General features: G+C 50.5%; 1 protein-coding gene across 1 annotated transcript in view; it reads left to right on the top strand.

Moving 5' to 3' along the window:
- Nucleotides 1–26,942, top strand: part of SHB (SH2 domain containing adaptor protein B) — a 151,781-nt gene that overhangs the window by 39,266 nt on the left and 85,573 nt on the right. The window contains exon 2 of the mRNA XM_017543221.2: nt 14,326–14,446. Within this exon, the coding sequence (XP_017398710.1) occupies nt 14,326–14,446 (121 nt within the window). The remainder of the gene's footprint in view (nt 1–14,325; nt 14,447–26,942) is intronic.

Below are 26,942 nucleotides of genomic sequence, written 5' to 3'. Positions count from 1 at the left end.
ATGATGTGGCGAAAACCAATTGCAGTGCGTGCTGTGCTGAAGCACACAGGAGTGTGGGCATACCTGCTTGTGTACATGCATGCACGCACATGCACATCTAGGTGCAGGGGGAGATGCTATGCAAATGTGTATGTATTTGCTTACTTATCAAATACTTCAATGGTTCTTACCACACACACTGGTCTAAGCAATTGATAAATACTAAGTCATTTAAATCTCATAGCGGGCCGGGCGCTGTGTCTCACGCCTGCAATCCCAGCACTTTGGGAGGCTTAGGTGGGCAGATCACTTGGGGTCAGGAGTTTGACAACAGCCTGGCCAACATGGTAAAACCCCATCTCTACTAAAAATACAAAAGTTAGGCCGGGCGTGGTGGCTCACGCCTGCACTTCCAACACTTTGGGAGGCTGAGGCGGGCACACGAGTTCAGGAGTTTGAGAGCAGCCTGACCAACATGGTGAAACCCTGTCTCTACTAAAAATATAAAAATTAGCCAGGCATGGTGGTATGTGCCTGTAGTCCCAGCTACTCAGAAGGCTGAGGCAGGAAACTCGCTTGAACCTGGGAGGCAGAGGTTGCAATGAGCCGAGATCACGCCATTGCACTCCAGCCTGGGCAACAGGGAGACTCCATCTCAAATAAATAAATAAATAAATAAATAAAAATACAAAAGTTAGCCGGACGTGGTGGCTTGTGCCTGTAGTCCCAGCTACTCAGGAGACTGAGGTGAGAGGATCACTTGAACCCAGGAGGCGGAGGTTGCAATGAGCCTAAATCGTGCCATTCACTCCAGCCTGGATGACAGTGCAAGACTGCACCTCAAAAAAAAAAAAAAAAAAAAAAAAAAAAGCAACCCCATGAGGGTAGGTCTTAATATTACTCTCATTTTATAAATGAGGAAATGGAAGCACAGAGAGATCAAGTATGTCATGTAAGTTGCCCAAGGTCATGCAGCCAGAAAATGGGCCAAGCACTTGAGTTGAAACCCTGCTTGTCTGTACTGTTATATGCGTTGTCCCTTATTGGCAAGGACTTTTGGCTTTGCCTTGGAGAGAAATGGCCCCATAGACCCTCCGTAGATTCATTTGCTCACTAACTCCCCCAGCATTTACTCACACCCCTTTATGCCAGGCTGGGGCTGAGTAGAGTTGATTGGACCACTTGGTGTTGAAAGCTTTAGGCCTGGTGGAGATTTCAAGGCAAAGACTCTGGTGGACTAGAATCATTTATATGTTTACAAATAGGCATCTGGCTAGGTTGCAGGGCTATGAAAGGGAGGCTCTAGGAGCAGAGAGTGTTCCTTGGGCCTGGGAAGCTCAGTGGCCCTGTGTCCACTCATCCATGCCCTGGCCTTGGAGAGCCTGATCAGAGAGGAGCAATGGGCAAGGTGCCCCCCTCACCCCACCAGCCCGTGGAATGGCAGGTGACCAGGGAGGCAGAGTGTATGCATCTGTGTGTGCTCTATTTTACTTCATTTCTTTCTGGTCCCTTTTCTATGCATATAAACACATTTCTTTGATGTTATATTTTAGAAAAATGGAATCCTTTGTAAGTACTGTTTTGAGACCTGATTTTGTCAATTGCTGAAATGCCAAGAAGGATTTTGTTTTAATGAATTAATAGACTCCTTCACTTTCACTGGCTGTGTAGCATGTCTCCACAGCTAACTCACCCTGCTCTGGAGCTGGCATTGTCAGGTCAGAGGTGCCATAGGCCTTCTGGCTGGAGTTCCTCTTCCACAATTCTGGTGTGGCCTGAGCCATAGTTGTTTGCACAAAGGAGATTGGTTTTAGAGGCAGTCAGGAAGAGCTTCCCTGAAGATGGCTTGCTTCTTTCTGTGTGGGGCTGTGAGCATGCCTGGGTTTCCAGCATCCCAGCTGTAGGGTGATGAAATATATGCACCATGGTGTTCTGATTTGCCAGTAGCCAATCATGAGGGACTGTGGCCTGATCCACATGGACTCACCCCTGAGGCTATCATAGGTATCACAGAGTGCATGAGCCCGTCCATTATTGGCACAACAGCTCTGGGCCCTCCGTGAAGCAGGCCTTTGCAGTGTCTAAACAGGCCCATAGGGTCCCCATTTGGTTTTGTCCATGTGCTTCCTCAGGGAGGTGCCTGCTTAGTGTCTGGGACAGGGCTCTAGCCCAGGAGAATATGATACCTCGGCTTTGGGAGGGGAGCAGCCTGCACGAGGGAGGGTGGCTTCTGGGGACTCCTGTGATTCTGTGCAGTCTCTGATACATTTGCAAAGCCATTATCTCCTCCAAACCCTGGGTGGGAGATAGGGAATGAGATCCAGGGTAGGGGCCAAGCAGATAGGAGCCCCGCATAGTACCATTGCTTCAGTGGGGTAAACGCACCAGAAGAGACCTCTTGGCTCAGCTCCATCCCTCTCCAGGAGGTGCCACGTGCCATGGACAGCAGATGCTATCAGGACCCCACCCTGTCCCTTCTGCCTCCCCAGTCTGGCCTCCTTTAGCTGGCTCATCAACATCTCTGTGCCTGAGGGCTTTTCTAGAACATAGGAATGGGGACAGCTGCTCTGCCTATACCAGGAGCTCTCAGGAGTTGTTACCTGACCCCCAGCTCCCTCACCCTTGGTAAGGTAATTCTAGGGGTGGGTTGTGCATGGTTTCCCAGAGTTTCCTCATCAGATCAAGCTCCAGTTGCCTGCCGTGGGTAGCTGGCTTAGTAACCCAGCTTTCCTGATACTCACCTCAGGCCCATTTTCCCTCTCCACGGTAAGTGTCTCCTCCTAGATCAACCACGTGCACTTGACGGCTTGCTTCAAGGTCTGTGTCTGGGTTCCCCATGGCCTGTGGCCTCTAGAGGATAAGAGCAGCATCTTTTCTGTGTTCTCCAGTGCCCTCGTGCCCTTGCCTATGCCAGCATGATGTGTCAGACACTATGTATCCCTTGGTTCATTGACTTAGCTTCTCCTGCACCACAGAAGGAAGATGTTTTCCCAGTGAAAGTGGGAGAGCTCAGACTTAGAGAAGGTAGAGCCCCACAGCTGGTGAGAAATCTGGAAGTGCTAGAACTCAGGGCCTAGAATCTGCCACCCTGGAGGCCCCACCCTGCCCTGCCCCTGGCTCCAGCCCAGCACACCTTGCTGGGCCCTGCTGTATGCCAGGGACTATATTGTGACAAAAGGGAACAGAGCTCCAGAACCTACCTTCCCAGTGGAAGGGAAGCAGACCGGCCTACAAGTAGCTGCAGTTCAGTGCAGGATGTGAAGGCACCTTCACCCAGGAATTTACTCCCTGTGCCTCCCCATATAAATGCCAGCCTGCCTTAGGGAGGTGAACTGAGTAATGCCCATCTGCCCTGGGGGCCTGGACGCTCCACAAGAGCGGGGGGAACAGGCCTGCCTTTTCTCTCCTCTTTTTTCCCTGCCGCAGAGTCCATTGCCAGGCACGTGGAGGGAGGCTGAGGTGACAGGCCTAAACAGCGATAGACACTGTCACAGATCTACTTGACATTGCAAAGACCCAACCACAGTAACTTTCCTATACATTAGAAAGCGCTGAGTACATGTGAGAAACAGGCCTATGGGGTACAGGGATGGTTTCCCAGCCTAGATGACAGCACAGGAGAAAGAGTTCATCAAGGCTTGGTTGCTGGAGGATACAGCATTATTTTAAAAAGTGAATCAGCATTTATGGAGCACCTGATGTTAAGCGGAATATAATTGGGAGCCCTCAAACATGGGGCTGGTAATTGTGGCTGTTGCTGCGTATCCTCAATAAAGAGAGAGTGACTCTTGGGGAGAGCAGCTGTTCAGTGCTGCTTGTGCCTTAAAGGGGCCTGGCCCAGCCTTTCAGCTCCCCTGTGGGAAATGTGCATGAGTCATCCTAATGGGCCCCGTTCAGGGAGAAATGATCCTTCACTTAGCGTGGGTTCCTGGGCTTCTGCAGCTGATCATTGAAACACACTGTGCTGGCCCAATCTCATGCTCCTCCAGGCCTGAGCTCTTTCTCCCGTTTAACCTCGGCTTCTAGCACAGGTAGCACACATGAAAGAGAGGGTGCACTTGGTGACCCTCAGGCCCTGGCTGGGGCACAGACGCCTAGCTTTGAAAGGCACCACGTTGCACAGGAAAGGCCTTTGGCTCACAGGCGCTGCTGTTTTACTTTTACATACTTTTCCTGTGAGCTCCCTGGAAGTTATTTCTTACTGTATAGAGCCTTATGTTACCATGAGAAAGCCTCATGGGCATTCCTGATCCTTCCTTGGGAAGGAAACAGGGGACCAACAGGCTATGCCTATCAGAAGCAGAAAAATGCCTTGAATTAAGCTGTCTAAAACCAGTGTGGGAGGCATGCTGTAATACATAGTTCAACAAATGGCATAGGTCCTCTCGTGGTTGGGATTTGGTGGGAGTCCGGTTCTGTCACCTGCTCAGGAATGTTCTGCTATGTCACTTGTCTACTTGGAACCTCTGGTGGCTCCTCATCAACATGGGGAGAGGGCATAGTCTGGAGATGTGATGTCCAGGTGACCTTGGCAGGACCTTTGCCCTCTCTAGGCCTTGGTTTCCTTGACTGTTAGAGGAGGGACTCTGCAGACTGGATGGTGTGTTGAGCTGGTGGTGATCACACACAGGGTGGTGCTAGCCCTGTTCTGAAGACACCATGTGCATTAGCTCAGGCAGGCCTTGCTCCATCCTCATGTCACAAATGAGGAAGGTGAGGACAGATGGCTAAATGATTTGTGGAACCATCTGGCACCTGTTACCCTGAGCTTAACTAGTACCTTCACCTTACCCGTCCAGCCTTTAGCTCTGAAGGAGAACAGAGAGGAAATCTTGTTCTTACTCTTTGTGACCAGGGCTGGTCTGAGAGCATTTTCTAGACAGTGGCCCAGGCCCCTAGAGGAGCATTCATACTCCCTAGAGCAAGAAGCCTGAGAGGAAGGGCTGTCTGGGAAGGTGGGCAGAGGTTGATGGGGTCTGCAGGAGAGCTGAGCAGAGCCAAGTTGAGGTTCAAGGGAGAATAAGGGGCAGTTCAGTCAATGGCTCCATGGAGACCCAGCCTGGCCCAGGGCCCACCTCCCACAAAGAGCTGTCCACGGCGATGAGTGGTTGGCCCTTGTAAGAGGAACAGGGGTGGGGGAAGGGGTTCTTCTGTGAGACAATTGAGGTGGATATTTTTTAAAGGTGATTTTAAGAGGAAAGTTAGTGGTATACCCATTGAAGAAATTGTGTGGAACAGGGAGTTCAGAAGCATAGATTGGGTTACCTGTTCCTGGCATTGACCTTACTAAGTTCATCTCCACTCAGGGCCTTCTGTCCCCAGTGGATAAATGGTTTTCAGACTATGCATGGTGTCACTTTCTTTAGTGGTACATGTTGGGATTCTGTGTAAATTGCCTTTGCAGAAATCATGCACACCTAAGAGTTTGAGACCTAGCAGAATAGACAATCCTCCAGGGGTCTTTTCAGTAGACTACAGACCCCTCCCTGGGTGTTTTTGTCCTCAGGAGGGATGTGCTGGATTTTCTATCCATAGTCCCTGGCTGAAAGCAGTTAAGAAATTCTAGGATTGGCCGGGCACAGTGGCTCACACCTATAATCCTAGCACTTTGGGAGGCTGAGGTGGGCGGATCAGGACATCAGGAGTTCGAGACCAGCCTGACCAACATAGTGAAACCCTGTCTCTATTAAAAATACAAAAATTAGCCGGGCATTGTGGCACGCACCTGTAATCCCAGCTACCCGGGAGAGAATCGTCTGAACCCGGGAGGCACCACTGTACTCCAGCCTGGGCAACTAACCAACTTTCTTTCTTTGTTTCTTTTCTTCTCTCTCTCTCTTCTCTTTCTCTCTTTCTTTCTTTTCTTTACTCCATCTCACAAAAAAGAAAGAAAGAAATCCTAGGATTGAGGTATTTCTCAGTTCAAAATAGAACCTCCCACCACTTGAAAGATGCTGAAAAGCCCTTCTCTACCACTTGAGGTTCTGGGGTAAACAGAGGGTGGAGCCAGGCTCTGTTCCCAGCAGCCTCCTACCCAGGACCCACAGCTCACTCTGAGGGGGTGAAGCTGGAAGACAGTGGGCTATGTGTATGACAGAGAGAGAGAGAGAGAGACAGGCCGAACAAGCAGGCCTGAGAGGAGCTGACAGAGGCTGTAATTTGGAATGTGTTTTTCCTAACAAGTTGGAGCCTGCAGGTGTCTAGGCAAGCAGCTGTGGCCGTGGGAGGAGCAGGACTGGAAAGACCAGTGGTGACCACTTTAACCCCCCACGCTCCCAGCCTCCTGACATGTGAGGCAGGTCACTGGCAGGTCTGTAAAGGAGCGTTTAGGACAGAACATCTTAGGTTAGTACAAAGAAGCGGATAGTGGCTGCTGGGAGGCAGATTTCAGTTCAGTGCAGGGAAGACCAATTTAATAGTGATGGCTGTTCCAAAGGACTGTGTTGCCACATCATGTGTTCCTGGCCCCTGGAGGTATGTGGGCAGAGTACTTGGCAGGGGCCTTCACGCATGCAAGAGGGGGCTTAGAACTTTGAGGTGACTCTGCATGCGAGCCAGATCTTAGAAGGTAGAAAGTGAACCAGTCCTAAGTGGAGTGGACAAGCGACCTCCCCACCCTCTGATTTCCAGCAGTTGCAGCTGAGTGCGTGAATATAGCTAATTAATCTTCCCTAAATTAATTTCCTTACCATGTCAGCGGTGATTTATTGGCATGCCTATAAGGAGAGTTGGTCTATGATGATAGTCAAAGCTGAAGACAGGAAGAGGCGAACAGGGGGGCGCTTGTGTGTATGTCCGCGTGGGGTGTGCCCACATCCCTGAGTGCTGTGGATAGATCCAGGCTGCTGGCCATAGGCAAAGACCACATAGTGCTGTCTCCCAGCACACAGGCAGCAGTGCCTTGAGAGTCGTGAGAGCTTCTCCACCACTTGGCCAGGTGCCCCAGTTAGGGCATGAATCTTACCCAAAGCATGAAAGGGGGAAAAAGGAGCATTCACAAATATTTTCCTTTTTGTGGTTGAGAAATAGGACAGCTGTTGTCATGCATAATTGTAGCCATTTTCCCTGGTAATCACTGGGGCCTTAGCAGGGGTTTCTTTTCATGTCTTTGTCTTGTCTTCCCTGCCAGATTTTTATCTTCTCATGGGCAGAGACCCTGCCTCAAGGTGCTTTTCCTTACCGTGTCACTAACAGTGAAAACAAGACACACTCTCCTTTGCCTCACCACACTTACCTTCGTCCTGGAGGTGCCACCTGCTCTGTAATGAGAACATGGCCTTTTCTTTATAAATTACTGACACATCCCTGGATCATCTGATCATTTGCTTGTTACAACCTTGATGTGAAGCTGAGAAGGCAAACCACCCTGCTGCATTTCACAGGTGACCTACCGAAACTCAGGGAAAACAGGTTGCCCAGAGTTACCCAGCAGGGGTATAGCAGAGCCAGTTCCAGAGCTCCACTTGTCTGGACTGTCCTTGCTTGGCCTCATCCTTTCTGCACTACCACCTGCCTTTCTGTATATTTGCACAGCCTTGGGCAGCTGCTGCAACCTAGCTGCCACTGGTCAGCCTCGGGGCTTTAGAAACCCTGCCCGCCTCAGCCATGGTGGGGTTTCTGCAAACAGCCACCCACTTAGCCAGTCCTTAAAGCCAGGGTTCTGCTTGAGGCAGCTCAGACCTCTGTGCCCAAGTTGAGTCAGGCTCTGCACTGGATGTGCACTGGAAAGATAGTGAGAGTGGCATCCAGTCAGCTGAGCCTCCACCCAAAGCAGAAGCCCATCGTAGAGCTTCTGTTTGGACACCCCAAGGAGCAGGGGCTCCCTTTCCCAGGCAGCATGTTCCTTTATTGGCTGTCGGATGTCTTTCCTGAATCACCTAGCTGGCCTCTATGGCTGCTGGGTCTGCACAGAACATCTGTCCACTGCCTCTTCTCTGAGAAGCCTCTTAATTATTTGAAGCCCTCTCCAGACCCCCAGATCTCTGTTCTTTAGTGTCATCTTTGTTGGCATGGCAACAGAGCCTCCTTCCTGTGGACATCAGGCCTGCCAGGTCCTGTGTTATGAGGGGTCCCAAAGGAGGACTGGGACTTTAGGCATCGGAGAGGGGACAGAGGCACTTCTGCTGCTGCTGCCACCTCACGCCCCCAAATGCTATTGACTCATTTTCAAGGAGCCCTCCTGACCCCCAGAGTTGGTGAGAGGGACAGGGCTCCTGGCAAGCCAAGACAAAGAGCCCCAGGCCGTCATTCTCTCACAGTGACCCCCCGCACAGCCAGTGGTAGGCTTGTATCACACACCACCACACTGCATTTTTAGCCAGGCGAATAATGAGTATTAAATTACAATGCAGTCAGCACCTCGGGTCTGCGCACCTACAGCCTTGCTAAGGCAAAGGAGACAGTGCCTTGTTTTCACTGTTTGTTATCATGGCCCCAGGCAGAGGGGCTTGGTTCATGACCTTCCTGTGGTATGCCCAGCAGCTCTCTGAGGGTATATGTGATGTGATGAGGGGAGGCAGTCATCAGATTCTCAAAGAGCTCTGTGGCCCCCAAACTGTTAAGGAAATTAGTGTACAATCTTAAAGATGAATCAGTGAGAAAAGCGTCTGACTGGGAGCATTGAGAACATTCTCAAGTGCATTCATATGCCGTTTGCTTTGGAGTAGAGCAGAAAGAAGTCAAGGGCCTGCCAAGAATCAGGGGACTTGTGGGGTGCTGCCTCCTCACTTTCCAGGGCAGGAGAGCAGCACAGAGACCCTCTGGTCAGCAAGCTCATGTCTGAGTTGGTAGTTCCCAGACAGCAGGGCACATAAGGGTGATCATGGGGCAATAGGGACAGTGTAGGCCACCCAGTCCTGAAAGATGGCAGCCACTCTGCCTCTCTAACCGTTTTTTTTTTTGAGACAGAGTCTCTCTGTGTTGCCCAGGCTGGTATGCAGTGGCGTGATCTCGGTTCACTGCAACCTCCACCTCCGGGGTTCAAGCAATTATTTTGCCTCAGCTTCCCAAGTAGCTGGGACTACAGGCATGTGCCACCATGCCCAGCTAATTTTGTATTTTTTAGTAGAGATGGGATTTCACTATGTGTTGGCCAGGCTTTGTCTTGAACTCCTGACCTCAGGTGATCCGCCTGCCTTGGCCTCCCAAAGTGCTGGCCCAGCCTCATCATTCTTTTTCTGTTGAGATGGAGTTTCACTCTTGTTGCCCAGGCTGGAGTGCAATGGCTTGATCTCAGTTTACTGCAACCTCCGCCTCCCAGGTTCAAGTGATTCTCCTGCTTCAGCCTCCCGAGTAGCTGGGATTACAGGCATGCACCACTATACCTGGCTAATTTTTTTGTTTTTTTAGTAGAGACACGGTTTCTTCATGTTGGTCAGGCTGGTCCCGAACTCCTGACCTCAGGTGATCCACCTGCCTCAGCCTCCCAAAGTGCTGGGATTACAGGAGTGAGCCACTGCACCCAGCAATGCCTCATGATTCTTTTCAGCAGGTTTAAGCAATTTCAGCAGGGATTCCCTTTGCCTTTCTGCAGTGGCTCCTCTTGGCACTGCCAGCAGTCCTTCCTGGAGCTGGTGATTTTCCTGGAGCAAGCTTGTTGAGAGCAAAGTGGCCTTGGCCTGAAAGCTGTTGTGGGTTTAAAACAGAGAGTCTTGCCTTACACACCCTCGGGGCTAGGATCCCTGTTGGGCTGCCCCCCACCCCTTCCCTTTTGGGGTAGGGGCAGGGCAGAAGTCTGTTTTATTTCTTTTTAATTTTTTATTTCCATAGGTTATTGGGGAACAGGTGGTGTTTGGTTACATGAGTGAGTTCTTTAATGGTAACTTGTGAGATTTTGGTAGCCCTCTCCCCCTGCACAGGCCGAATGTGGAGCCAGCCTACATGATTGCAGAGGTTGCCATTTCCTCCACATCTTAGATCCTGGGGATGGCATGTTGGATCCTCTCTTTCTCCAGTTGACCCCCAGGGAAGAAAGCAAAAGGGCAGCAGTTAACACAAACTTCTTGTTTCACTTCAATGAACAGGGCTAAGCAATATCTGGGCAAAGTGAAATTCCAGAGTAATGTCTAGAGGCTTGCCTCTAGACTGGTGGGGAAGGGTGCTGGCTCTAGCTTATTGTTTCCTAAGCTTTCCTGATAAGGATCACCTGATCTGCTTGTTAAAATACAGATTATTGGGGCTAGGAATCTGTTTCCTTAACAAGCATTCCAGGCCACTCCTATCTTCAGGCAAGTTTGGGAAACAGTCTGTCTACTATACCAAAAATAACCTGTGGAAGAGGAGTGCTTTTAAGCAAGTTTAGTTTTGCATATAGTACACAAATATGTTCTCCTTGTTAGAAAATGTTTTAACATTACAGAGAAGTAGGTCTTCTTTTGACTTCCCCTAAGCACCCCATGATGAGTCCTTCCCTCCTCCCCAAAGAGGAGTCAGTTTGGAGTGTACATCTCCCAGAGCTTTTCTTTAACTTAATAGAGATACAGGTTTCTGTTTTGTTTTTCATAAGTAGGTATCATGTTGTGTTTATCATTCCAAAGCTTGTTTGCGTTCCATTCAGAGCTATGTCGTGGAGCGCTATGCCAGCTCACGCAGAGCAATTGCTTTTTTTTTTTTGCCCCCCAGCCTGCTGCATAATGTTACATCATATGGAACTAGCACAGTTTATTTAGCAGTTCCCCTGTTGATGGATGTAGCAGTTTCGGGTGGTTTCTCCTGATTTCTTCAAGCAGCATCCTTGCCCATGGACCCTAGTGCACATTTGGGAATAAATACTGAGAAGTTAAATTGCTGGGTCAAACTAGGTGCATTTGGGGATTTCAATGAATTCTGCCCAAAGTTAACCCTTCTAAGTGTCTCCACCAAAGTACATTTCCACTGAGTATGTGGAGAGGACCCAATTCTGCACGCAAGTGCAGCTGTCCTACAAAAGCAACTGAAACTCACCAGTGCACAGGGAAGCGTGGCCAAGGGGCAACACCCACCTTCCTCTAGTTCTTTCCCTTGGAGATGAACAGCTGCAGACTACTTCCTATCACAAAGTGAAGCTCCCAAGATAAAAACACAGGGGCCCCAGCAGTGTGTGTGTTACAGAGAAGAGGCATGGAGAAGCCACCCCCAGGCCACTGCTGGTTTTCTAGGTGACTGTGACAGTGCCCTGCCCTCTGAGCTGCAGTCGGCCCTGTGGAAAACAAGGGGAGGCTAGACCAGGTCTCTAGGAGGACAAGCCTGTGGAAGCCCTTTAGGGGCTTTGGGCTGACCTGGGGTCTGTAGTTTTGTCTGAAAGCAAGAAAGATGCTTGTCTGGGGTTTAGCACTCATCCCCAGAGGCCAAGCAAACAAAAGAAGATGTGGCTCACTGGCTAAGCAGCGGCACTCTACAGCTGTTTTTTCTGCTAGTGCTCAGCTCTGACTCTATGGATGCCAGGTCTCTGCCAATCTGAGATCAGAATCAAAGGAAAGCTTCTTGTATACCTAGGTGGTCTGGCCTGCAGAGGAGTCCCAGCTGGCTCCCTTTTGGTTTAATTGTTCAGTTAGATGTACAGGAATTGTCTGCTAACTGGGAAGTTTTAAAGCAAAGCAAAATCAATCTCATCAGAAATCCAATCTCACATCTGGAGAAAACTCATTCCCTTTCTTTTAGCTCAGAAAAGCAGCAAACCTCCTGCCTGGCCTTGCAGTGAGCCCCGGGCAGCTTGGACAGTCGTTACACTGCCCAGTCCTGGTGGCTGGGGCCTCTGGTAGTTCACAGGGCACTCTGGCTGACTGCCTCTCAACTCTCAACACCTGGTTGAATTTTTATTCCCAAAACTAGGACATGATTTTGCAAAAGGTCATACAGTTCAGTGTAGTATTTGCCAAGTTTCAAGTTGCTCAAACCTCAAGTTTCTTTTTCTCCACCAACCTCACTTTGAAGTTTAAAAGTAAATTGATTAAATATACATTTTAGGAACTTTCCGATTTGCTTCTTATACTAACAGAATTCTAGACCTCTTTTTTTTTTAATGGAAAGATTTTCATCTGTCAGCAGGTATAACTGGAACCATATGTCAGCAGAGACCAAGGGCTTTTCCTGGTTTTAGGATTTGTAAATTCTTATTGAAACGGAAATAAGCAGAGCAGGCAGCTCCGTGACAGCCTAAGCTCAGATCTCATTTTAACTAGAAAATATAGGTAGCACTTGCTGAATCACAGGCCTTCCAGAACTCCTGTCCCAGGGCAAGCAAAGATTTGGTTTATATCCTGCAAACCTCTGTGTTTGCAAATTACAAAGCACTTCTGAGAGCTGGAATGGCGATTTGTAAATTACCATGGAGACTGGAACCCAACTGCCCCTCCCACCCACCAGCAAATTCCCCAAAATGATTTTATTTTCCAGGGGAAAAAATGTTTCCCCTCCTTATTGCAGAGTAGATGAAGGATGTTCATGTTGAAATGAAACAGTGAGGAAGTCTGGGACAAGAGAAATGAGATTAGATGTCATCCACAGCAGCTACATTTTCTCCATTTGGATGTCTGGCCCCTTTTGAACTCTGAGACACAAAACTCTGCACCTGACCAGTGTCTGAACTGTTCTGTTTGACAGCAGTTCATGTGTATAATTTTCTCCCTAATGTGTTCCGCAAATGGTAAAGTAGAAATAACAAGTGAAAGACATCGTAAGGCCTAGCTCTCTCCCACCCCTTCTTTCTCCAGCTTCGTGTCATTTGAGCTCAGTGGGTCTCAAGAAAGGCTGCCATTACAATGTCAGCATCTGGAAGCCACCCCCACTGCGACTCAGAGCCTGACCCACAGCCATGGAGAAAGCGGTTGAGTAGGGGCAGCAGGATCCGTAGATGTTCTACTGCTGGGCACTCTGGGCTTTGGTTTTCACTGATGAGCTTCTCTTGCTTGGGGAGCAGTAAATGCTGTGTGCTAAACCTCCTGTTGGCCTCCAGCCACTTGCCAGGGACAGAGCTGCTGCCTGCTGTCCCTCCTCTGGCACCACATTCCGGGCAGCTGGCAGTCACTCACTCACCCTGCCAGGGTGGCTGCCACAAGCTGCCATTTACCAGGCAGACAAAGGGGGATTTTCCCTTCCCGTGAGTTTGCAGGCCCCTCAAATGCCTTACATTCCAGGAGCTGGGAGAGAGAGCAGGCTCCTGTGGTTTTTAATTAAACCTACAATTTAAATAACAATTCATGTAACCCCAAGGGTTGAGAGGAACACTAACCTACCCCCTCCCAAGAGAAGCAGCCGGTTGGTGCTGGCTTGAGGGCTTGGACTTTGCCAGATAATGTGACCAAAGAGGGCAAGAGGAAAGTCCCAGGGCAAGTTTGTGATGAAGAGGGGTTATGCAGGAGGGGCATGGATTAGGTGGGTTCTGTGCCCCTCCTAAAGGTTAGGAAGTAAAAAGGAGGAGGAAGAGTGGCCACGTTTAATTGGAGCCTCCAATCGAGAATTTTTACTTTTCTCCAGGGAAACTGCGGAATGGTGGTCTCTGAAGTGTTAGAATCCCAAACACTCAGGTTGTCATGGGAGTTTCCCCCACCCCCAGGTGACTCACTCGTGAGTTGTCGAACTTTTCTCTGGGGAGAAGAGGCAGGGGCGTGTTCTGGAATACAAACAAGTGGGGAGGTTAGGCAGGGGCCCTGGGAGGCGGAAGATCTGACCAAGCCTCTCCTCACACTGGACCTCAGTTTCCCTGTGTTGTCCAGGGGCCTTTGTGTTTGTTGTTTCTAGGGTCCTTTATGGCCCTGACTGACTGACTGACCATCCTTGGGCTGCTTTTGTGTTTTTATTTGGCCTGTCTGGGGCTACTGTGATCTTTATAGTATGTTGATCTCACCAGATTGTTGTCTGATGACCCAAGGCATGGTAGTGTTCCAGGTTTGGGGAAATGGAACGCCGAGCTAATTATCTCTAGACAAACTCTTCTGTGCCTCAGCCAGCACCAGGGGCTTGTCAGCATTTCTAGGCTTTCTGAGATCTCGCTTCCAACTTTTCCTCCACTTCCATTCCATTAAGCCGAGCAACTCGCATTCCCTGAGGATGCCCTCCAGGTTCTTGCCTCCATGTTTAGTGTACATTGTTACCTCCACCAGATGCCCTTCTGTTCTCACCTCACTGTGCCCAGAGCGGGCCAGGCATGCAGCAGCTCAGAGGGCCTTCCCCTTGGTGAAGCCCTGCCAGCGTGGGTCCCATTCGTCAGCCCTATGAGACGTGGAGCTCCCTGAGTCCGGGCGTCGGCTTTGGTTCCTGCCTTCCCTGCCTTTCCTTGCTCATCTAGCTGAGGCTCAAAGCATAGCTGTGAAAAGATGTGGAAAAAAAAAGCCAAAGGTGGACTTACACCCGCCATCTTCCTTCTTGCAGGTGACCATAGCAGATGACTACTCAGATCCTTTTGATGCCAAGAATGATCTCAAGAGCAAAGCAGGAAAGGGGGAGAGTGCAGGCTACATGGAGCCCTACGAGGCGCAGAGGATCATGACAGGTAAGTGGAGCTGGGGCTCATGGCTCAGCAGGAGGGAAGAAAGAGGAAGTGAAGGCACTGCTGGGTGGTCCCCAGTTAGCTTCAGTGGGGGCATGGTGTGTGCTTTCAAGGTGGTAGGTGGGAGCAGTGCTGTATTAAATCTTTCCCATGATTTACCTGCTTATGTTTCACCTATATTGGGGAAAAAAACTGGCAGGGCACCATGATAGTCCAGATACAAGGATATCATATATAGTTAACCAAAGGTAGGGGCCAAGAAGTAAGTAGGGAGAAGAGGGAGAAAAAGTAGTTTTATCAGAAATTTCTGAGTGAAGAAAGATAAAGCATTTGAGACATGAAACTTTACTTGGAGCTTCCTACTAGGCAGGGCAAAAAGGAAAGCAGGTTGGGTCACCTGGCTTTCATCGCTTAATAGAAGAGAGCTGACCAGATTACTAGTAGAGACAAAATTATTTCTGGCCACATACCGAGAAATCTTTGTTTTGGAGTTGGAAGCAGCATAAAGAACCCTGGTCTACGTGACAGGGTTACAGGAAGCATGGATATGTTCCCTCCAGTGGCTGCTTTTCTGTTGGCCCTTGATGACAAAACCTTGTCAAAGCAATTATGTGGAGTCAAGAACGTGGCTGGGCATTCAGCATCCCGGGGGCCTATTTTAGCCAAGATAATACAACACTTGGAGGATCTTTAAGGAGTAAAGGGTTATCAGACATCAGTCATCTTGTAGGCAGGATTGGGGGAAGGTTGCAAGCAAAAGGGAAACCCCCTGTTGTGGCTTCACCTGGCTCAAGAGGGCAGCTGTGTGGGCTGGCCCCTGTGACCTCACATAGGCAGGGCCATGAACTGGGGCACATCAACACATTGTGCTGCAGGGTGCAAGAAAGTGGCTGGGAGGAGCAAGTTTGGGCAGCCCTGGCTTTGGAGGCCTACCTAATTGGTATCCTGTATATCTGGGGACTTGGGATACAGATACCTCTTTTCTGTGGCCCTCTTATTACTTATTTGTCTAGGTTTTTTTTGTTTTGTTTTGTTTTGTTTGCATTCCTACCTTTAAGAAGGGAGAGGAAGTGGCATTTACTGAGCACTTAGCCTGTGCCGGGTCCATGTCCAATGTCAGCTTATTGGGCTGTGGAGCCCATGCAGGTTGATTGTTGAAGGATCTGGGTGTACCTTCTGGGCTCTGCCTCTGCTGTTCTCTGTCTCCTGCTCCTCCTGTTCATGGAAGGAGATTCTTTGATCACCATTGTGGCCTCCAGAACTCTTGGCCACTTTGTGAGGGGCAGCATAGAGGGCAGTGGACCAGCTTAGGTGCAGCCTTCTGGAGGATTTCCCTCGCACTCAGTCCCATCTTTCTAATCTCCTCTGGCAAAGCAGTCTCAGTGGGCAGCAAAAGGCCAAGAGCTGAGCTTGTGTTTGGTGCCAGGGTCCTGAGGGAAGGCATCCTGCTCTCTTTCCCTTGGGGAAGCCGGCTGGCTTGGGGAGTTCTTGCCGTAGATGTGTATGCATGCCTGAACCCTGTGATAACTGCGGCCAGCGCATCCCATCCCCTCCACCAGGCCTGGTGAGACACCAGCTCTGAGGAAGGCCCAGGACCAGCTCCAGCCCTTGGGCTGTGGCCTGCACCTCCCTGCAGCTCTGTCAGTCTTGCATTCAGCAGGCGTTGGCTCCAGCTTAAAGGGGTGGTGGTTACAGCAGTGACTTTGGGTCATGTTCAGAATGTCAGGGTGGGGAGGGATCATTGAGGTCATCTAAACCTAACAGCCTCATTTTACAGATGGGGAAACTGAGGTTAGGGAGGGACAGAGACTTGCTTGAGGACACACAGTGAATTGATGGCAGAGTACTAAGTATGGCCTGGGCTTTGCAAACTTTGGGTACTGAAGGAAGTGTCATGTTAGTGTCAGATGCCCGGGCATCCTAGACGTGAAGAAATGGCAGGAACCTCTGTCAGGGACCAGACTCCATGCTGGGCACTTTTACATATACCCTCATTAAGTCTCTTGATGTCTCTTCAAAGGAGATGTCCCATTTTACAGCTGAGGGAAACTGAGAAGTTCAGCTCCTTTCCTGGAGTTGCACCAATGGAAGTAAGTGGCTCAGTCTGAGTGCAGAACATGGCACATGGAGGTCCCTTGGAGCCACAGGCAGGATGTTATAGGAGTCCAGAGGCGGGAATGAAGGGGAATGGGAGAGGGCATCTGTTGGGGGCCCGACCTCGTGGAGGGTTTTCCACTGCCTGGTGCCTTAGGAATGGAGCCAGAGTCCCTTACTGGGTGCTGCCGAAGACTTCAAAGGTGAGTAGCAGTTCATTTGGGTAGAAATGACCTGAGGGACTTCAGCTTTTTTTTTTTTTTTTTTTTTTTTTTTTTTTTTTTTGAGACAAGGTCTTGCTCTTTTGCCCAGGCTGGAGCATAGTGGTACAATCTTGGCTCACTGCAACCTCCACCTCTCAGGCTCAAGCAGTCCTCCTGCCTTAGCCTCTCGAGTAGTTGAGACCACAAGCACATTCCACCTTGCCAGGCAAATTTTCTTGTAGTTTTAGTAGAGATGGGGTCTCACTGTGTCTTCTAGGGTGGCCTCCCACCTTGGCCTCCTAAAGTGCTGGGATTGCAGGCATGAGCCACTGCTCCTGGCCAACTTTGACTTTTTAATGAGGGCACACCCCACAGGGTCAAGTCCAAGGCAGGGCAGTTTGATTTAGCCAGGAACCTGTTAAGACCTCATGCATTCTCTTTCCAAAGAGGCATTCTAGCATATGCCGCTCTATGCTTGCTTCCTAGCTTGGCAGCTAGGCCCAAGTTTATCCACATTTCTTGTTTTTCAGAATACAGGTGATTAAAAGGGGTGTTTTCTGGTTGTAACGATCCTTGCTGAAGCTCCTCTTGACTCAGAATTATTTGTGTGTAATTCTTTGTGGCATCACCCCAGTGATGGATGGCAGGGCTGGATGTGGGCTAGGATGAGCCATTGGTGCGTAGATGCTCCAGGAGGCTTGCAGAACTGACGTGAAGCTCTTTGAGGCGGAGATGGTGGCGGAAGAGAGGGTGGTGCTGGTGATGGCAGTGGAGTGAGAGTGACATGGAAAAAGTTAAACCTTTTAGAGTGACCGTTTTTAGATGATACTACATTTTATATGTGTGTGCATGTAACTTGTAGTTACAGGGCAGCATCTTGAATCAATAAGTGTAATGCTGACAAGAAGGCTGTCCCGTCTCTGTGCTACAGACGATGTACCTGTGCAGGAGGAGCCTGGACTGGAGTTAAGCAGATCTGGGATGGCCACTTTCCACCTGAATGACCCAGGGACCTCGATTGCCCCCTCAAGGCAGTAGCCTCAGAGCGGGCAGTCATTAGTGCTTCTAGCCGCTTTGGGCTGCTAACTGGCTGTGTGACGATGGGCAGCACGTTGTGTGCCCTCATGTTCACTTATGTATGGAAGGATGAGCCAGTGATAATAACAACAGGGAGGCAGCTGGTAAGCTCTCTAGTACTTGCTTACAGCACTTGATATCAATTCTTAACTGGGTCCTCACCATTAACCTTTGGAATGTAGGCTGCCCCACTTGACCAGTGGAGAAACCAAGGCACAGAGAGGTTAAGAAACTAGCCCAAGACATCCCAGCTAGTAAGTCAGTGATGGGGCTGACTTTCTAGCCTGTTTGATCCATCATTTGGGGCATTCTTTCCAGGGCCCACCCAGCCCTGGTGCACTGCAGTTTGATCTTTAGATTCCCCAGCACAGCCAGCTTGGGCAATAATTCACTGACAAGGTTTCGTCCTCTGTGTCCCTCGGCTCCATGCAGCGGGTGGTGGGGAGCGTGGCCCAGCTCTGTGGCCTGTAACTAGGATGGAGGGCCTGGGGAAGTATGCCACTTTCTCCCAGGGGCTCCTCTTCACTCCTGCCCTCTGAATGTCTCAGCTTATCCTCTCCATGGGCTCCAGTTTGTGTCACCTGCAGGAATATGCTCTGGCTCCAAGATGGATGCTCAGCCCTTCACAAACCTCAGAGCCCAATTGCCTGGACCTCACTTGCCATCCCCATCACCCCTCTCACCCCAGCAGTATCTCTGGGGGTGTCTCCTTAAACCCTGTAGCTCTATGGAACCTAGTTGGAGATCTAGTGACCTGGCTTAAGCTTTCTTTTTTATAGGTAGGGAAACTGAGACTCAGAAAAGTTATAATCCTTTTGAGATTTTTTTAAAAACCCACTTATTAAATGTGAAGCTATCTTGTAAACCAGTGAGCTGCCCATCCCTAGAGGTGTCAAAGCAGAAGCAAGACAGCCAGCATTGGGCAGTGACATGAAAGGGAGTTCAGTCTCAGATGGGTGGCTGGCTCAAACCACTTCTGAGGTCTACATTAACCCTGAGCTCCCAGGATGCCATGATCCACTGTGACCTGCCTTTCAAGTACAGTGACCATCATTAGTCACCCAGGACCAGCCCCACAAAGATAGCACCTGAGACCAACTCAATAGGACAGGTCTGGATAGGGCTGGCAGCTTCCTTTCTCACTGCTGGCCTGGCTAATTGTTCAGTCCTTTTTCCCCTTTTCGTCTTCCTTGACTCGTCTCTCATGATACAATTCTGGTCTTGGCCTGTTTCCATGCCTTGCTGCCCATCTGGGTCTCAGTTTCCTCGTGTATAATTTAAAGAGATTTCTGGGTTTTCTTCATGCCCTAACGTCTGTGTATTTGGTATCCTCAGGCCACGCCTCCTGTTGAGGCAGTGATCAGGCTGCTTCACAACCCTTTCTTTCCCTCTTCAGGTCTTGATTCCAGGCTTAAGGTCCCCAGGTGCATGGCATCCTGCTGATACAGTACGAAGGGCACTGGATTCCTATCAGGCTGACCTGGGTGCCTGGGTGGGTGATGGTTCTTAGCTCACTGAGGGCTGTGGTGTCATTGTAAAATAGGGCCTGCGATGCTGATGCCCATGTGGAAAATAGGCTTTGCACATGTGCATGAGATTGTTGTTATTGGGGGCGAGAGGGCCTGTTTGGTCCTTCCTGTGGTATACTGTGCTGTTGAATTCTCTAGTTACTCTTTGTAGGATCCCCCACCCATCTGGAAGTAGGTTGCACCCTTGCCAATGCTGGAGCAGGTGGTCCCTGGGCCCTGTGCAGTGCACTTGGTCATCACAAGGGCTCCAGGCCAGGCTCTGTTGGTGTCTGGACCGAGTAATTGGTGCGGACACCACCACTACCCTCCAGGAACATCCACAAAGCAGACAGCCATGGACCTGGGGTGGTCAGTGGTGGGTGCACTGAGGTGAGAGTGTGGCTCTCCAAGAGTTCAGAGACGGGAACAAGGGCTTCCAATTTGGGTGATCCAAGTAGAGTGGGTTGTGGGAGGTGGTGGTGACGAGAACTGAGTCAGACAACCCAGGCTGTGGGGAGAGTTTGAGAAAGGCATAGAGGGTGGGCCTTTGTTGCTAGAGAGGAGTGGCTGGAGATGAGGCTTTTGATAGGATAATGATAGGAAAAGCTCATGGGGCAAGAGCATGTAGATATTGATTGGGATCTGGAAGCCCAAGTTAACCTAAAGGCAGAGAGTGTTTCAGTACCTGAGACCCTCTCTCCACTGGCCTTCAGCCCCAGGAATTCTGAGGTACCCAAGGAGTGGTGGTGACATGCATGACACTCACTAGCTTTTGCAAAGGGCTTGCCTGTGTGCCAGACACTGCCCCAATACTCTCCATTCATTAGCTCACTTAATCCTCGAAACAAGCCTGTGAGTTGTAGGAATGTTCATCATCCCCATTTTACAGAGGAGAATACCAAGTCTCAGATTAAATAAGCAGCAAAAACAGAACCAATAAGTGCCTTCTGGAGTCCTTGTTTACAGGCAAAACACTGTCACATCTGTCCTGTGCTCCCTAGAGGGTCTGAGGAATAACTGGGAAATTTACAGTCACTTAGGCTGCCTTTTTAGGAGTGACTAACCCTTCCTCTGGCATCCTTTATAAAACTGTTCAAAGTCATCTCACTGGATGAATCCTTAAGCATTAATTGAAAGCATTTTTACATAATTTTAATATGTAAGCAATTACACATTAAAAAGTCCTTAGCATGTTTTTATTATTAAATCAACTTTATAGCCTAATAAGAGGAAATTAAAAGAAAGTCATTTCACACAGAGCCCCCCTGCTTTGATGTGACTGTTTTCCTTGCTTACAACTGACCTTCTGCCCTTTTTAACTCTGTGCTGGTAGGCACGGTCCAGATGAAGCCAGTGACCGTTTTTAAAGGCAAGAGGGTGTGTTCTTTTGTATTTTCTTGTCCTCTGGCCTGGCCTCTTCTAGTAGCAATTTGCTCTCTGGGAGAATTGTGAGGTTTATCATATTAAAGACTGTGTTCCAATTGTGGCCTCTTTGTTTCAGGAGAAAGGAGGCAGGAAGTACAGGTTCTAGCATTGGCTCTGCCCCTGACCTGCTGTGTGACCTTGGACAGGTTGCTTCCCTTCTCTGGGTTTCAGTTCTCTCATTTCTAAAATCAGATTCTTCCTCCTTCACTGGTTGTCAGGAGGATTCTGAGAGGTCATGGGTCTAGGATGACTTCATAAACCCTCTGTGATCACACTGGCCTTCTCCAGCTCCCCTTGTCAGGCCTGATTCTAGCATGCATGCTGCCATCTGTCCTCTCAGAACAGACAGGATACCATTCTGGACAGCCAGCTCTAGAGGCCCTTCCTAGAGCTCCTGTTCTCTCCTTCTGGAATGAACTCTCCTGGAGACCAGCAAATGCTTCTCAGAAAAAGAAGCCTGTGAGTCTTGCCTGGATGTCAAAGAGGCTGTCTCTGGCCACCCTGCCCGAGACTTCTGCCCTCCTCTCATGTTTGCCGTCAGCCCTGTCCCCCAGTTCCGGGCAGCACTGTTTTCCTGACAGTTGGGAAAGCAAAGGGCCTTCTGTCTGGGTCCTGAGTCCAGGCCCTTCCCAGCCCCAGCTCTGTAATGCTGTGGACTCTGCTCCCAGCATGTCTACACGCTTGCCGCCCTGCACAGCTCTACTCCCCAAAGCCTGTACCCTGAGCCCCCTCACTTCCATCTCTCCTGCTGTGTCACCCTCTGCAGGCTTCAAGCTCCTCCCTGGCCTGCCCTCCCCACCACGTCACCCGCAGGCTCAGCTTGTTCTGGTGGTCACAGCTCTCCCCTGGCTGGACGATGACAGGATGAAACAGTCCTTGAGGATCAATGCTTCTGTCCTCATATATGCTTCCTGCCTGAGGCCCAGAGAGGGGTGCGCACCAGCCAAGTTCACACAACAGCAAGCCACAGGATGAGTCTCCTGACTTACATTCTGGAGCTCCTGGGCCTTGTTTTGAAATGTTGTGAAATCTGTTCTCACATCCTCCTGCCTGGCAGATAGCAGGCTTGGTCATGGGCTGTGCAGAGTTCCCTGGCTGGTCTGTCATTTACCAGAATGACTTACCAACTGGACAGGAAGGAGATCATCAAGTGTAAATAGATTTTGTATTAGTCACCTGATGACTTTCCTGTTCTTAAGAAACAGCAGGGCTCACACACCCAGCTCAGTGTTGCTCATTTGCAGAGCTGTGGACTGGGAGGGAAGTGGGAAGCCTGGGTTTCCATGGCGACCAGCGGGCCATTCTAGGAGCTGCTTCCTATTCTCTCGCCCCTGTTCCCCTCTTGTCCTTGACCCCTGACACTGAGCACATTCAGGTTGTCAGGAAAGTTGCAGCAGGCCTGGAACAGTCCAAGGAGAGCAGACAAGTCATTGACAGCACCCCTGCTGTGGGCTGAGGGTCCTTGCCCTCCAGGTGCTCCTGTCACATGGGGAGGGTGGACAAGGGCCCAGAGAACACTCGATGTCTTTAGTATAAAGCAAGCTAAGAAAAATTACACTAGAGAGAGAAATCTGGTCTTGGAGAACACAGAGGAAGGAGTAGTATAGCCTCCAGGACCAAAGTGCACTGCACAAAGCAGATGCTGGGTAGCATCTTAGCAAAGCCACACTTGAGGTCCTGACTCAAAATGACCTTCCCAGGGAGGCATTCTGGCTACTTCTCTTACATTTCCACCCCTCCCCCTCTCTCTGATGTTGTTCCTTAACACCTGTCATTTTTTAGCATACTACATATTTTACTTACATTTTCCTTTTTTTGTCATCTTTCTCACCACTGAGATGTGGGCTTCACAAGGACAGAGATGTAGGTTTTGTTCTCTACTGGAACCTAAAGTACCTGGTATAGAGTAGGTGGTCAGTAAATAGTGGTTGAATGAATGAGTGCATTAATTCACTCTAGGGACCCAGGCTGGTCCACAGAGTGCTGGGTGCCCCTCAGGAGCCCAGGGACCGCCTATCCTCCTCCAAAGAGTGCCAGATCTGGAAAGTTTGAGTTTAGCCACTTGCTAGGTGGTCAGGGAGGAGCTGCTTTGGCCTCAGGGTGGGAGTTGGATGGGAGTTCTGACCAGTTCTGTCTCTGCAGCTGACGGACTGCATTAGGGATAACTGATCCTGCCTTGGCTCCTTCCTCTTTGGGCCAAAAGTTCTGTGAAGGAAGGGACTGGTCTTAACCCATCTTCATTTCTCCTCTGGGCCCAGTAATGTTCACCGATTGAATGAATGAGTATAGGAATACAGGTCTGTATGGAGAAGAAATGAAAGAAAAGGAAACAAACAGATCCTATAAACAGCCTTTCCCATTCTGCTGAGACTTGCTTGCTTGAAGTCACAGGGCCTGGGTCAGGAGAAGAATGCAGTGCATTCATTCATTGGCTGGGTGGCTATTTGTGAGCACCTGCTGTGTGCTGGCACTTCTGCTCCAGGGTGTATCCATGAACTGTTCTCATGGAGCTAACAGTTGAGTGAGGGACCGAGGCGGCCATGTTGCCTAGCCATGATTCCCTGAAACTCATTTCCTAGACACTCCAGCTCCAAGTTATCAAGGGCTGGAAGTCAAGGACTTTCTCAAAGACCTGAGCAGAATGGAGGCTCATCCCCAGGGCCAGGGCCACCTTCAGTAGGAAGGATGTTCTCAGTGCTGTTTTATGGGAATAAGGGGGACAGCTGTGGCCCAGTGGCTGGCAGATGTGTTCTTCTGTCCTTGACCCCAGTAGAGAAGCATAGGCCCTGAGGGTTTACATGGGTTTTCCCCATGCTGCTGGCACTAAGCCTCATAGGTGTGAGGGCCCAGCAAACAGATTGCAGTCCTGCTGAGCATTTGGCAATGAGGGCCCAGGCCCCTTGGAACACAACCCTAATTCCTCGTCTTTCCTAGCAGCTGTAAGAGAAACGTGTATTTTACCCAAGGTAGAAATAAAGGAACAGGAATGTGAAATGGAGGAGTTCACCTCCGTAGGCCTGCCTTAGTCTTGTATTTCAGAAACCCAGAGACATTAAAAGATCTGAAAGTGCAGAAACTGATAGAGATACCTGTCCTGAAACAGGCTCAAGGAGACTCAGGTTAATCCGCAGCAAAGCTCCTGTATCCTGTACCCACCCAGCTCCCTTCATGCTGGGCAGGGTGTGTAAACCGTGCGGAAACCCACACTGCAGGGGTGTGGCACGATTAGGAAGTCATTTTAGAAAACAGGCCCGCCTGGGAGTGTGGGATGGAATCCAGCAGCACCTAGGAAGAGGCAGGGAGACAGGTTCTATGGTTCCAAGGCTACGGCCTAGATGTGGGGGCTGTGGGGTCAGGGTGGGTGTGGTGGAAGGGCCTGCCAACCAGTGGGTGCTGTGCAGAAGGGAAAGAAGCTGGGATGACACCATCGGTGGGGCCCTTAGTTAGTGGGAGGGTGGGAAAGTCAGTCACCTGATGAGACCTGTCCTATCTGAGAAGGGAAGGGAGGTTCCTGGGGAGGAGTCAGAATTGAGATGTGGTCACCCTTGAGGTGGGAGCAGCCATCTGGGTGTGCTTGGGACAGATTGAATGCATTCATGTGTTAGGGAAGATGCTGGAGTCAGATCAGAGAAGGGCCCCAAACTGTTCCAGGGGCCTGGGGGCCACCACCAGAAATCCTGGACTGTGTTTCTGGTCTGGGGAGAGGGGTAGTGTGCAGGGACTGGCCAAGGAAATGGCCAGCCACAGTTCCTGCCTTTCAGAAGCCTGAAGGAGGAGATTCCATGATTTGCCCCACACCCTATTATTTGACTAATTAATTAGTACTCTCCTCTGAGTAGGGCTCAGACTGGCTTTCTGGAAGCTTACAGAGATGACAGAGGTCTGTGTTAAAGGGTGCCTTTTATATATGATGCCAGAGGTCTGTGTTTAAAGGGTGCCTTTTATACATGATGCCAGGAGTCTCCCTAAGGCTCTGAGAGGCAGCAGGTGAGATGATTTCCATTTTGCAGATGAAAAGGCTGAGGCTGATGAGACTTCTGGCCCCTTCTCCCTGCAGGGGCCACTGCCAGGTGATGCAAGGGAGGGAGCTGAGTAATAATAGCAGGTGAGTCCTGCCTCAGAGGCTGCAGTGTAGCAGGTACCTCAGATTCAGTGTTCTTCCCCTCCTTGTGGAGAGTCCCTCCCTCTCCCTTTCAGCTGGCTTGGCCTGTGTGTGTTCACATGGTTAGTGAGGGCTGACTGCAGTCATTTTCCAAAACAGGTAGCTGAGCACAAAGAAATAAAATGCTGCCTCTTCACCCCTTCCTTCAGGGTATAGGCTCGTCATTGTACTTGGCCACCTAAGAAGTGATGCACCAAAAGAGGGGCTGTCTCCCAAGCCCAAGCCTCAGCTTTTAGGCCTGTCTGTTCCCACTGCCCCTGTCACCCCATTCTGTCCATATGCCTACACAACCCTCATCGTGTCCGTCGTGACATACCTGCTAGACTGGAAGCCCTTGGAGCGCAGGATGACAGGGCAGGCTGGGGCTGGAGTGTCTTGCACTTAGACTGTCGGTGCTCTGTGTTTAAGGTCTTGGCCTGAAACTTTCTGGTGAAGAATGTCCCCTCATCCAGAACTTGCTGGTTTTGATGGAGTGTTTTGTGCACATGATGAGTAAACATCCCCTACAGAGCTCTCAGCTCCTAGAACCAAGCCTTATGCCTGCTGGGCCGGCTCACCTCTGCCCTGGCCAACGGGGCAACACATGTCCTATTCCCAGCACCCCAGCTGGTCTCTCACCTGCTGGCCTGTGGCCCTGTTCCCTCCCATTTACTAAGCCTCGAGTCTCTGTGTGGATGTTGCCACATGCACTCATGCCCCCATGCTCCCAGGCACCAGCCCTTTCTGAAGCCACCCTGTCTGGCAACTCCTCACCAGGTCAGGGTCTTCCGAGTCTTCATGCTGCCCTAGTGGGCCTCTCTTGGCCCCTGGGTCCCCCTTCCCTGCCCTCTACCTTTTAGGCTGGGTACTAGAGCCCCCAGCTTCCTGAGGTGAATGGCCTTCATCATGTCTGCCTTTAGCTCTAGCCTCTTGCTGCCCAATTCCTGACACCTCTGGCTTGGCCTCTCCACCTTTGCCAGCACAGACCTCAGGGGTAGAGAGGGGTGTGCCCACCTCCTTGGCAGATCTTTATTCAATGGGCTCCATCAGGGACCTTCCCTTCCAAGTCCCACGAAACCCCCAGCAGCTCAGGCTCATCTTCCCTAGAAGCTTCTGCATGCCTCTGGCTTTCTGGCCTGCTGCTTTCCCCAGGCGCCTGTGGCTCAAGGCAGAAGCAGGCCAGTTGGCATTCAATTTTCTGCTCAGGTCGTGTTTATTGAGAAACCCTGTCACCTCATGCCCTTCACAGTGTCTCTCCTAAGCCTCCCTAAGGCCCAGGGAGGCAGTGCCTGGGTTGTTTCCATTTGCCAGTGAGAAAACAGGAGCAAGGGCTTCAGTGACGGCTGGGGGCCTGGGAGCACCTCCAGGAACCTGGGAGTTGTGTTCCAAAGCCCAGGCAGGAGCAGGTCAGGCTGTCAGTGAGCCAGATGGACTGTGGGCTGAGGGAAGCACGTAAGCCTGAGATGGATCCCCTGGGCCAGCTCCTGCCCTCCCCAGTAACAGAAACAGAGGCCTGGAGTCAGGAGGCTCCCCGCAACAGCCTCACCACCCTGCAGAATTGGGAAATAGCCAGTGGGCAACAGCATCTTCCCTTCCTTGACCTCTTCTAGGGTTTTCTTCTGTTTCTGTCCTGTGTCCCCTTCCCTTATGGAGAACTGCTTCTGCTGAGCGAGTCTTTGCTAGGGGAAGGGTTAGTGCTGAGCTACTGGGTGGCCTACTCCGGTGGGTGCTTTGGGACATAGTACAGTTGGGACAGTGTCAGAGCCGGGTAAGATAGAGGAGGGGCAGCCAAACCCCATGCCCCTGTCCTGCCATTCAGGGTGTAGCTCAGGAGGGTCTTCGTGGAGCATCCCTGGAAGCCCTGCTGTTCTGGGCACTACAGTGAGCACAGGGGCTGGGAGGTGGTGCCCACCTTGGGCTTCCCCTCAGGAGGACTGTCCACTGGGATGTGGCTCATGACTGCTGTCACGCATGAATGTAGAACCCTGCCCTCGTGGGACTGGGGGCCTCAGGGAGGGTGTGGCCCGTTCTGCTTGGTCGGGGGTGGGTGC

This window comes from Cebus imitator, unplaced genomic scaffold, assembly GCF_001604975.1.
Source record: "Cebus imitator isolate Cc_AM_T3 unplaced genomic scaffold, Cebus_imitator-1.0 Scaffold149, whole genome shotgun sequence".
Taxonomy (NCBI): domain Eukaryota; kingdom Metazoa; phylum Chordata; class Mammalia; order Primates; family Cebidae; genus Cebus; species Cebus imitator.
The sequence above is the reverse complement of the archived record's forward strand: the minus strand, read 5'-3'. Positions and strand labels throughout refer to the sequence as shown.